The 13,232-nt window shown below is 40.2% G+C and overlaps 2 protein-coding genes across 4 annotated transcripts in view; both read left to right on the top strand.

The window, feature by feature from the left end:
* zfand4 (zinc finger, AN1-type domain 4) overlaps positions 1 to 517 on the top strand; it is a gene marked incomplete at its 3' end in the record, with an annotated part of 14,253 nt that extends 13,736 nt beyond the window's left edge. Inside the window, exon 10 of the mRNA XM_080036841.1 lies at positions 382 to 517. Within this exon, the coding sequence (XP_079892967.1) occupies positions 382 to 517 (136 nt within the window). The remainder of the gene's footprint in view (positions 1 to 381) is intronic.
* A 6,980-nt stretch (positions 518 to 7,497) lies between these two features.
* The window catches only part of marchf8 (membrane-associated ring finger (C3HC4) 8), an 80,822-nt gene continuing 75,087 nt past the window's right edge, over positions 7,498 to 13,232 (top strand). For 2 of the 3 annotated variants that reach the window (XM_080036381.1, XM_080036383.1), the window contains exon 1: positions 7,498 to 7,588. The gene's annotated coding sequence lies outside the window, so the exon portion shown is untranslated. Of the gene's footprint in view, positions 7,589 to 7,701; positions 7,830 to 13,232 lie in introns of those variants that run through there. The other variant, XM_080036382.1, reaches the window with a different exon arrangement.

Raw genomic sequence — 13,232 nt, forward strand, 5'->3', positions numbered from 1 at the left:
AGCTCTGTGAACAGGCATGTTGCCAGCTATGATAGTATGTTTTTTTTTCAGGGCACACACAGTACAGACAGGTAGCAGATCGTGAGGAGATAGTCACTGATTTTGACAACAAGTACTCTCCAGAATTGCTGAATCTTTTAAAAGAGGTTTCAGTTTATGATAAGGTTGCCATGTTAAAAGTGATTGTGACTCTACACTCACATTAGGCAGGATACTGTGGTGAGTGAGCAGATGAAGTTTGCTGTTGGATGAATGATTTGATAGCTTATTGTGAGGTCTTGCGTGGAACATCCTATAAATAGTACAACGTTATTTATTTATTTATTTTGCATACATGAATGCTTGCATACCAAAATATCTTGTTTATTTAAATCTCCTCAGATGTGGTCACAACTTCTGTGCTACGCATCGCTACGCCGAGACGCACGACTGCACCTTCGACTACAAGGGCGCCGGACGGAGGCTTCTGCAAGAGACCAACCCTCTCGTCAGCGCTCCCAAACTGCCCAAGATCTAAACTGGTCTAAATCTGCAACAGGGTAAACTGACCCAACGGTTGAGATTCTGCAAAGTCATTCCTAGCAGAAAGAGGAAACTGATTCACCACTGTGTGCTTTTAATTTTCTTTCTTTTTTTTTTTAAACTCTTGCCAAGTTTGCTTGATATTTTAAATAAAAAAATATTCTATAAAAGCCAAGTGTGAACAAACTGAGTAGTCTGACACGGCACAGCGCTACTTATTATCACCTCTTGACAATGTGAAGATGTTTATCCTTGTTCTTTTTTTTTCTAAAGCAAAATACACAAAAAAACAAACTGTGCATGCATGTAGGTAGTTTTCTGCTAAATATATCTGCTGCACGTTCAGACACATCTATTTTTAGTTTCCTCCACCTATTTTTATCTTTTTTTTTCTTTTTTTTAAACTAGGACCGCTTAGGACTTCTCATTGGACAAGTCTTTTGACAGATGCACTTTAGAACTATTATATTTAAACATTTAACTTTTCCTTATTGTGGAGAAAAGGATTATTGTCTTTGTCTTTTAAAGTTTTCATGTTGTCGTCATCCAGATTTTTATATCCTGCACCTCTCAATGTATTTCTTAACACGGGCACATGCATACCGGCATCACTAATGACATTTTCTCTCGTCAAATAGAAAAAGTACACACACATATTGACAAAATAATGAATATTTATTAATGAATACTACTTATTTAAAGTAATGGTTGGTTTTTAAAGTAGCAAGTATGCAAAGTGTGTAGGTGTGAATGTCAGTTATCTGTAATATTATCAAGTGAACTGTATTGGGGAGGGGGAGGGGGGGTGTATGGTATTTGTATTTGATGGTATTTATGATGATGTGTCTATAAGTAAGGTGGTTGCCATAAAGAAAAAAAAATCTTTTGTAAGTCTTTTTTTATTGCTCAGCTGTTTGCATAAAACTTTAAATGCTGTCATAGTATCTACAGGGGTTTGATCTAATAAAGTTTCTTTCCGTACATACTTTACATCACTCTCATGGCTGATTTTGTTCACAGTAACTGATAGTCCTGCTTTAATTTCCTCTCATTCCTTTGCATTGTCCTTCATGGCTGTTGCAGTTCCTCAATATTTGCACTCTGAATGTTTGACCTTCTCTGCAGTGCGTCCTGAAAGGTGCAGTCAGCCATATGGAGAACGCTTGTTGTCAAAATCACTTTTTGTCAATATCAGTGAATGACCTGTCTGTACTGTACACTGAAAAAAAATTGTGTTAATACACAGCCTAGGCTCTGTAAACAACCGTAGCTAACAACATGCCCGTTTAAAGAGCCAAAGCTGTGTATTGAACAGATTTACAGTATATTCAGTGCATACACAGTACAAGCAGGTAGTCGATCGTGAAGAGATATTCACTGATTTTGACAACAAGATATCTCCAGAATCGCTGACTGCCCCTTTAATAGTTCTCATGTTGCAGTGGAGTCGATGACGAACAGTTTCTGTTTGCTCTCACTGAGTCAGTGTTGTCCCAGCACTAAGTCCTCCAGAATCAGACTTACATTGTGTTCCTAAGCAACAAGACAAAATAGTTTTGAACCTGTTGCACATTAGCCCGCTCTAGTTTTAATCCTAGCCAATGTTGTTGGGACACATATAGGTTAGGACAACATATTGTTAGGTCTTCCTTCATAATTGATCGTTGTCACCATCTCAAGATCAACTTGTGATCCTATTGTGTTGCCACTTGTATCTGCTATTTACTGATACTCAGTAGGTTGTGTGATACAAGTGCCATAACAAGGTAACACCCTTGATTTCACAAAACAATTCTAAGAAATGAAAGTGTACTGTAATTATTACATCACCACCCACTGAGACCAATATTCAAATGTACCACATGATCAAACCTCTTGGATTTGGTTCTGATAGGAACTGTCTCTACAGATGGATTGTTTCCCACTGAGCCGTCCGTCTGTCACAACTTGTTACAAACAAAATGTCTGAAATATTCATATTTTGTCAGATGGAAGAGCGCTTCAAAGCTGCTGTTTGTTTGATGTGCACACATGCAAAATTCAAATTAATCCTGAGTGGGAGAGAGCAGATAATGTCACAATCAGTGAATACGTATAATATAAAAAAAATACCAGAATTAAAAATGTAATTAAAACAGTTTAAACATAATAATAATAATAATAATAATAATAAAATCTTATAATTTCAAAAATATAGAATAATAGAACATTTTATATAAAAACAATCAATAAAATATACATACAAACTGAGAATAATAGTAATAAAAAGTAATGGAGTAGGATTAATCATGAAAATTTGCATTAATAACATACTACATAAAAGCCAGGCTAAAAGATGAGAGGTTCAAAGGAAAAGTGTGTGCTCATTATTCACTTAGCTTTCACTTTGGAGGCTGGTTCTGTATAACAGACAAACCCTGACCTGCGTCATGTCTCAATCTCCCTCTCCTCATTCATGTAGTTGGGCTTTGATCCAAGATAATTGGACTGTGCAGGATACACACAGGCGCTGGTAACTGCTTAGTTGCTTCTGGCAGAAAAGATGCTGCTCGATGTGGAGAGGGGCCATGTTTTTCAAAAGGATGGACTTGTTTATAGACATCTCCATGTCACTTTCCATTGACTACCAATATTTGAGCTAAGCTAATTAGCGATGTGAAACCTTTGCCCATTTCATCTTCAAACATGCACACACAGTTAACGGAAAGGTTTTCTGTTGCCTTGTCTTGAACCCGAGAGTGAGGCAAAAAGCTAAACTTTTAAAAAGTCAACTCTTCCTTTAACATGGAACCCTGGGAACAAAGATACACTCCCTTTTCTGCTTCCAATGGTGGAAAAAAATGTCTGTGGCTGTGGAGTGGCTTTGTTGAGACTGACAGGTAAAGTGACATAATTCAGCTTTCACGGCTTGGTCTTGGAGAAAACAAACATAAAACAGCTCCTCTGCTTCAAACTGGGGTGTGGAGTTTGAAAGACGGGGTGGAAGGGAAAGAGGCATTAAAGGCATACTAGGTTATTCTGGAGAATGTTTGCCTGCTTTATTTACATTCCCTTTGTGTACATACCAGTTTACAGAGACTAGGTTGTGTATTCGAACCAACAACAACAAAAATCAGCGCGCACACACAGTATGGACAGGTGTCGGATGGCGAGGAAACATTCACTGATTTTGAGAAAAGCCATTTGTCAACAAACAATCTCCAGAATGACCTAGTTTACCTTTAAGGGAAGTGTAGTTGAAGCTGGACACATTTCAGGGAATAAAAGTAATATGATTTCGGCATTTGCTTCACCGAGTTTAACCACTCTTGAAATATGTCTTGTGAGTCACCAAAACTTTCCGAACGTGCAACACTAAATCTCTCTCTTTCTACTCTTTCCAGGGTGTATTCCTCTCATTCTCATAACACTGTGCACCTTCTGGCTTATGAACAGGTTTGGATTATTGTTTCCTTCTGCTGCTGCTGCGTCTTCAGTGGAGAACAGTCTCCCACTGTTCCTGTGCAGTGTGTGTCACGCAAATATGAACAAATCAAATTTATTTTTCTGTTACAGGATTGTTCCGCTTGCCCTTTACAAACTCTGCCAAGTGCTGCAAGTTTGGATTTTGCACGGGCTGAAAAACAATGGGTCTTTTCTGCTTATTTTTTAAGGCAAGACACTGCAGGCAAAAAGACTTACATCACTTTCATCAAATAACGTACCATGATCATTCTCTTAAGGACTATTCTGAAGGTTATTACAGAAGGATTTGTTTATGTGTTGGTTATTATCTAATTTATGTTGTTGGCATACTCAAAATGATTGTTTTATGTAAGTAATCAACTGGCAAAGTTTCAATAAATGCCTTTGCATGGGTCCGATTTTTCGTGGTAACTTACAAAACGATTTACGACAGGCAGAAACTTGGACACTGGTGTTGTAAAAACACTACCGCTTTTGTCCAAAGGTGCTGCAAGAATCAACAAAATCCTGAAAGCTCATCGTAGCTACTTTATTTCTATTATACACACTAATATTTGTAATGCTGAGATCAGAATCTGCTATAATTATGAACCACTGTTTCATGATTTGAAGAAGAAAAACTGCCAAACGTTTAACTAAAGTTAGCATGCATGGGCGTAATGAGGAACAGAAGAAAAGCTGAAACTAACCACAGGAATGTAACAAACAGAAAGTAAACAGAAATATGTCTGCTCTCTTTTAATGCAATTCTATTCTAGCCTTTATTGTAATTGTACTTTGCAAAACATTATTAGGATGATACCTCAAAATCCATTGTCATCAAGTATTTAAAAGATGTATTCTCTCGGAGGTATTTAACACGATCCGGTAATCAGTACAGGCCTAACCTTGTGTGTTGTTCTAAATCCTATCTGTTCCTGTGAAATGAAAGTGAGTCATGTGTGTTCTCAGCTCTGGGCCCGAGGGATCATAACAAGAGGCTATAGCCAGCACATCCAGTCTTACAGGTTCACTCTACCAGGAAAGGAAGAAGACGGAAACTAATAGCAAGAAAAACAGGGAGACTTTGAAAACGTTAGGGAAATATTTTACCAAAACACCCACTTCAAGCCAAACACGCACGTGCACACACACACACACACACACACACACACACACACACACACACACACACACACACACACACACACACACACACACACACACACACACACACACACACACACACACACACACACACACAGCCACACACAGCCACACCTGCTGACTGGCCCACTGACCTGTTTGTCTGCTCCATCTTTCTAGAGAAAGCCCTATCTTATAAACTTCACAGGACTTGGCTTCCTCCCAGTTCAATCTCACACATCTTTGTTCATCTTATCAGGAATATTTTGGTCTGGTTGGAAGGTTTGTGCACACCAGTGAAACTCAGTGTAACACAAATACTGGTGGAAAGTCGCTCAAGTAGTACATTAACTCAAGTACTGCACTTAAAGCTGTAGGCTACTATGAAAGATATTCAATATAAAAAAGCTGTATTTTTTTTAAATATTATTTGTCACAGGCGTTTTGTCATGATAACCATTCCACTTAAAAATGTGACTGTGGCTTAACTAGACTTCTCTAAATGCTCCTCTCAACAATGCAATATAGGAGAACATGTATGAACACACACAAGTGAAGAGAGCAACCGGAGACCTAAATAAACCAAACAGTAACCAAAAACATAGTTCAGATAAAAGTGTAGAGATAAGGTGTACCGAATATAAAGTAGAATGTGTTTGTTTGTTCCCCCTTTATTCAAAGTCATATTCAAATTTTTCAAAGTCCTGCAAATATGTCAGAAAAAAGCCTGTTTTAGTGTGAACATGCTGGCAGCTAATCTTTTCCAAGACAGCCAGTATCTGTGGACCGCAGCGAGCGAGACACATGCATGGTCATTTGGCAGAGTGACTTGTGAGGTGCCCACTATAGTCCAGACAGAGCACAGAGGCTCCGTTGTCCCCGCCACAAGGACAGCAGTGGTGGACTGTGCATCGGTAATAAGCCCCCGAACACAATGACAGGTTTCACAGAGATAGAGCCGCTGTGCTTTGAGTCAACAGACGATATACATTCCCCTCGTTTAATAAGTAGTGAGCCTCTCCCAGCAGAGTGAGTGAGTGAGAGAATGAGTGAGTGAGTGAGAGAGTGAATGAGTGAGTAAGTGCAAGGCTGTTTTGGTGTAGAGTTACAGTACATTAGGTCACTTGAGTATGGATAGAATTAGTCACACAGTTCAATGCAGGCCATTCATAATAGCAAATAATGACTATCGCACTAGAATATATTAAAAGGCTATTTTCTGACCTATGAGAGCTTTTTCTTCTGGAAGCTGTTTTATATTATAGGCTAACAACAAATATAATATTTATCATCTAAGATTCTAATATATTAGTTCAACATTTTGTGAAATAAGCGTTTCCATTGACAGACAGAAAATTGATACCACTCCCTTGTTTGTGCAGTAATTCCGAAACTAAAGCCAGCAGCTGATTAGCTTAGCTTTGTTGTTGCTTCCCATTGTGAAGCGCTTTGTGACCCTGCCTGGTCTGTGAAGGGCGCTCTATAAATAAAGCTTACTTACTTACTTACTAGCTTAGCATAATGACTGGAAACGGGGGGAAACCACTAGCCTGGCTTTGTCTTAAAGTAGCTACGCGGAACTTTGAGTTCTGTTGTTTCTGGCGGCACCTTTGGATTAACGTGGTAGTGATTTACGACACCAGCACCAAAGCCTGAGCATTTGTTTAGAAAGTGAGTGAAGACGTCCATGAAGAGAGACCGCAGAAGAGTCGCGATGAGCTAATGTATTAAAATTACTTTGTGAGATTAATAATGGTAATATGGCGATGGCGAAGCAGATACAATTCTGATTAAGTACAGTTACAGAAACATAACATCGTTCCCCAGGTAAAATCGGACCCATGCAAATGCATTAATACAAATTACGCTATGTGTATAGTTTGTGTTAAAACGTAGAATTGTCCTTTTTACACAGGCTAATGAGGGGGCTTCAGAGTTGCTGGTAGGTGGATTTTGTTGCCTTTCGGCAGAGCCAGGCTAGCAGTTTCCCCCTGTTTCCAGTCTTTATGCTAAGCTAAGCTAACCGGCTTCTGGCTGTACCTTAGCAGCCGATTTGGTACTTTTCGCTATTTTTATATTAACTTATCAATAAAATATGGTATTAGGCTACATGTAGCCTAGCTAAAATAGCCTAATGATGAAATTATATAAAAAATGTTGATTAGTGGTGCTTTAAATATAACATTGTATCCTTCATGATAGGGTAGCCTACATTTTCCAGCACTGCTCCCATCACCGCCTGCGCCTTCTTCCCTATCCGTTTATTATTAGGGGCTCGCGCGCGACCCTCATGGTGCGCCCGCGTGCGCCACCTGTCCTTTAAATTGGTTATTTCTCTTCTCGCATTTTTTTTCACTCTCCATCTTAACGCGGAAGTCAGTGACGCACCACTACACACAGCTGCCCAGCTCAGCAGGAGCAATCATGCAATAAACAAAACAAAAAAAACGTCGTCGACATTCGGTGCCACACAGCGGTGAGTGTATCATTATATTGTGTGTGTGCGTGTGTGTGTGTTGGTCGGAATATGGAGCGGCATTTGGTCCAATGCAGCTATGCGTCTGTACACACTGAGGCTCCTCTGTCTCCGCTGCGTCTCTCGCTGTATTAAATCCAAGCGGACGTCTGGACTATTGGGGATGTGAATTTGTGACAATTTGTGCTATTAGGACGCCAAGACTCGGTCACCATAGTAAGCCGGTTGTGACATTACAAAGGTATGACAATTCAGTTTTCTAATGTCAACGACTGCAGATCGAATGGGCAGTTCGTTTGTTGTTTGTGTGAATTTACCTTCGTAGTGTTAATGCTTGAATTGCTTGCTTGGGCTTGTCCATTCAGCATGTGTCCGTCAAAGAGGAGACTTAATGTTGACTGTCAACGAGCGATGCCTTTGTTAGTTTCGGAGCCTTTGTATTGTAGCGCCCAGTTTGCGTTGGAATAAGATGGGACACCGGCTCATAAAATTAGAATCATCGCATTCCGAAACGATTGAAATATTCTAGCATTTCTCCTTATAAAAGAAGTGTATAGGATGCAGTTAACTTTCGATTTTAACATGAGTAGAACAGATGGTCACGTTGCAATAGCCATAGACTGCGCCCCTCTCAGCTTACTATTGCCTACTGGATCAATAATGATTCGAATGTTAATGGTTACATTTGCATGACGGACACTCGGTTGTGATTGCAGTAGATTCCTTAGCTGTCTGAGCATTTGCCACTGTAGGCTATTTGTCTTGTGCACTGTAACTGTAGTCTCCAGGTCCGAGGCGCACAGTCTGGCCGGATGTCCCCTTATTATTATGAACCATTATAAAGCCGAGCTGAGCTGCGCCCCATAGCTGCTGCTGCTTCAATAGGCTACACACACACACACACACACACACACACACACACACACACACACACACACACACACACACACACACACACACACACACACACACACACACACACACACACACACACACACACACACACACACACACACACACACACACACACACACACACACACACACACACACACACACACACACACACACACACACACACACACACACACACACACACACACACACACAGCTCCTCAGCATGACATCAACAACACAACGATTCCACACATTGATTAAACTGTAACATCTTGCCTTGCCCCGAAGATAGTGAGATTTGTGCCCTAACTCTGCCACCAGTGCCATTGCCTCTCACATTACTCTTCTCATCCTCGTTGTGTGTGTGTGTGTTTTTGATAGGATCAGCTTTCCTCAGCCTGTCTGTGCCACTTTACACTCCAGTCTGTCCTGCTGTGTGCCAGTGCCATGATATAATACTGTACAGTCATGCATGTGTGTTGCAGACGCACCCTCTCTTAAAGCTATAGTGCGTAACTTTTTCATATAAATGAATGTTGGTCCGATTCAAGTTGACACAAAGTTGATCAAGCCTATCAGCTGAACAAAACTCTCTCTGAATTTCTCAGTATGGCAGTGTTTACAAACTAGTGTTGCCCCCACCCCCCCTCTGACACTGGGGCAGGAGCTCAAGAAGCGCCCACCAAATGTTGTTGGTTCTACTGCTAAGAAAAAAACCTGGACGTTCAGCACGTGGTGTCAAATCCAGAAGGCTTACCTGATGTACATGTGCTGACAGTGTTGTTGTAATTACTCAGATTTCTTCATGGGGGAGACAGAAGTTACACACTACAGCTTTAAGCACTCTTGAACTCTCTATAGCTTCCTATTCTCACTCCACTGTTTCTTCATGTTTTTTTCATTTTCTTTCAGTGGCATGAAAAACCTTCTCTCATCTTTGTTCCAGCGTGACAACTTGGCGTCATGTCAAAGAGACTTCTTATTACGCCACCTCTTGTCATCATGATGCAGGCTGCAGCCATTGTCAGGGCGCGAAGTGTGTGTGTGTGTGTGTGTGCGTGCGTGCGTGCGTGTGTGTGTGTGTGTGTGTGTGTGTGTGTGTGTGTGTGTGTGTGTGTGTGTGTGTGTGTGTGTGTGTGTGTGTGTGTGTGTGTGTGTGTGTGTGTGTGTGTGTGTGTGTGTGTGTGTGTGTGTGTGTGTGTGTGTGTGTGTGTGTGTGTGTGTGTGTGTGTGTGTGTGTGTGTGTGTGTGTGTGTGTGTGTGTGTCACATCGCCGTATAGCCCTTTGGTTACGTCTCTTCCACTGTTGTGAAAGACTGAGGTCTTGTTGCGATAAGGAGCCTCATTGTCGAGTTGGTATCCGCGGAGTGTCTGCATGCAGAAACTTGCAGATAACACAATGCTTATTCTCTCTGCTGTAACTGTAACTGATCCTGCAGCCTCACTCACATGGGATTTGCTGGATATAGATTGGTTTCTTTTTGAAAGTAATACCTGTTTTTTTTTCTGACACATATTGAGCGTTTGAAATATAGCGTCTGACAGTTGCCTTTTTATGTTGGCAAGTGGTAGGAACTCTAACAACCTTCTATTTATGCTTTCATCTTTTCAGTTTTCTTCTTAAGTGCACATATTTTATATATTAGTTCAATTACAGCAATGATATACAATTTTCAGGGTTGTAATCATTTAGTAGAGGTGACTATATAGCGAGAAATAATAAAAGAAAGGTTGTGATTATGAGTCCCAAATGGAGTTATACAGTGACTAACACTTGTCTGTCTAAGCTGTTGAAACTACCAGCGAAGTATCCCGCAGTCTGTAATGGACTGAGCCCATTGTGCGCCGTGAAAATGAACTCATACTTCCAGTCCTTCAGAAATCACTTCTGAAGTGAAAAAGGCCAATTTGGAGGGCGGTAAGAATGAAATCAAAAGTATCTGAAGGCTCCAGTACTTGTGGGTTTTTCGACCAATTAACTGCTGTCATTGTTTGACACAATTGGTCGTGACAGTGAAAAGTGCCTCCCACAGTATTTTACATTATGGGAACAGTGGATGAGCCCCCCCATTGTGCCCGTTCTATAGCGGCTTTCAATCAATTTTTTTTTTTTTTTTTAAAGCAGCCCGAGAGCAGTTTGACATGCATGACAGTTTCGGGAAAATTATTTTAGTTCTGGCTCACCAACCGTAGTTCACATTTTCAATTAGGTTTTTTCTAAGGAGGGCAAAGTGCAAATGAATAAAATGCAAGTTTCTACATGGCTTGGGCTAATTAGTTCTTTCCAGCAGTACTTATCTGATGTTTGCACTTGCTAAACGATGTCAACCTTGTTCCGAAGGGCATAGGGGTGAAATTGAAATGCTTTTTTTTTGTAGGTTCATATCTTTCTAAGCCAAAGAGACTATTTAGTTTTTTAGCTTTTGAAGGGTGGATTTTTATTCCATCATTTAGCTACAGTTTGTGATTTATTTATTTCATTGATTCATATGTCTTATATATCTCTTACATTCTCTACTAATTGTTTGGTCTTTTAAATATCAGACATCATGGACAAAAATACACATCCCCAATTTTTCAGAGCCCAGGAAGATCTATGCTTGTCTTGTTTTGTCTGACCAAAACCCCAGAATATCAAATCTACCATCAGGGTAGAACAAACTCAATCTTTAACATAAGAAGCTGCAACTACTGCAACATTGATTTCACACAATCTAATAATCAATTCATTGACTACTGGTTTTACCCATTCCCTTTTTAACGATCTGGAAAAATAAAAGTGGTTAATCTTACACCATTAACATGATTTATTTAGTTCCAATATATTTAGTTTATTCTTTTTTCTTCTTTAAAAATGGCCCCTGTGTAAGCAGTTCTTTGAAACTCACTTCACATCTACATCTGTTGTTTTCCCCCGCGTCCTCACTGTGGTCCTTATGCAATGATGTGATATTGATTGCATTCTGCAGAGAGTAAGGAAATGGATGTAGTCTAGAAAAATCACTCACGCATATCCTGCCCACCCTTTCTCTCTCTCTCTCACACACGCACACACACGCACACATGCACACACACGCACGCACGCACACATTTTTTCCCTTTACGTTGTTTTATGGTATTCAGGATATGGGTTTTCCTGGACTTCAGCGGCTACAAGGAAGTCATAATAATGTTAGTCATAATACAGTTTATCAGACCACCTCTCTTTACTAGACTAAGCACATTGCACTGTAAACTAAAATTAATCTTCAGATGAACTAATTTTAACATTTGAACAATGTTACCACCATATGGCAGCCCCAATGTCTTCACTGCCACACACGGACCCTGCCATACTGCTTTTGCCATCTGGTCTTGGGCTATAATGGTATCAAAAATGTCCCCTCCTAGTCTGGCTGTATGTCTGGGTGTGCCGTAATCTAATCCCATGATAAAGGTATCATATGGTGTGGTGTCTCTCTGCCTCCCATTGCACTAACTCAATCCTGGCCTTCTCTGCTACTGTGTGTTGGTCTGTAGGGAATAAGAGTATTGATCCCATCTAATGACTTCCTGCTATGGTGATGTCATAGGCTACACCCCCTGTGCCATAAACCTGACTCAGGAAATATGAATGATATCAGTTAAAAACATATTGCTTAGGCTTTAAAAAATACTACGTACAGGTCTTTTAAAAATGCCATTTCCGCATGTTTTCAAGAACAAAATGTATAATTTGATTAATGACATATGAACAAATCCTTCTGTAACAACCTTCAGAATAGTGCTAACAATTATTATGCAAAGGTTAGTTGATTTGGAAGTTCAAGTTGTGATTTTTGGTATTGAAACAAACTAGTGCTGAGATAATGTCCGTTAAAGATGGTTGTATAGGAGAAATATACAGACAAGGTTTAATGAAATAAACACCGTAATGTGCATTTTTGACATTTATTTATACTAGAATGAAAATAGACCAGTTATGGAAGCTGAATAGCCAAAAATCTCAAAATTGACAAGCGTTTCGAAAACTTATGTTTTCGCCTGCATTGTCGTGTGTGTGTGTGTGTGTGTGTGTGTGTGTGTGTGTGTGTGTGTGTGTGTGTGTGTGTGTGTGTGTGTGTGTGTGTGTGTGTGTGTGTGTGTGTGTGTGTGTGTGTGTGTGTGTGTGTGTGTGTGTGTGTGTGTGTGTTGCACGGCTGCAATGAAATTATAATGTACTGGATGAGAGAGGGAGAGCGGTTTGACAGGTGCTATACATCAGCGTGGCAGAGGTGCTGGCTCAGCTGTATATGTTCTGTGTGGATGGCACTGCTGCAGGTAGCGGGCTATTGTTGATGATGTCATTAGGGCTTTCACAGTCTCCCATGGTAACTGTCTGTTACAACTCATCACAAGAAGGGTGTGGGGGGAAGGATGCTGTATCTCTAGCCAGACACAACACACATATTTGTGCAAACGCAGCATATTTCTGACATGAATATATAGATATGATCATGTTTGTGGTTTCAGGACTGTATCAACAATATTGTAATATTCACTCAGTCACACCCCAAAGAAGATGCAGTGTGGGCCAGAATCTGTCTGCTTTTTGTGATTTAAAAAAAAAATCCGATATGCCCTAACTATTGAAGGGTTTTAACTACCATTGGCTCTGTGTGAGTGTGCCTGAAAAGCACCTGGCATCATCAACCCTTATTTGGTTTTGATAGATGTACAACAATACAGGTCGTTATGATAGTCAGTTCAACCATAATATTCAATGTTAT

The sequence above is a fragment of the Ammodytes marinus genome, assembly GCF_949987685.1.
Source record: "Ammodytes marinus genome assembly, chromosome: 11".
NCBI lineage: Eukaryota > Metazoa > Chordata > Actinopteri > Uranoscopiformes > Ammodytidae > Ammodytes > Ammodytes marinus.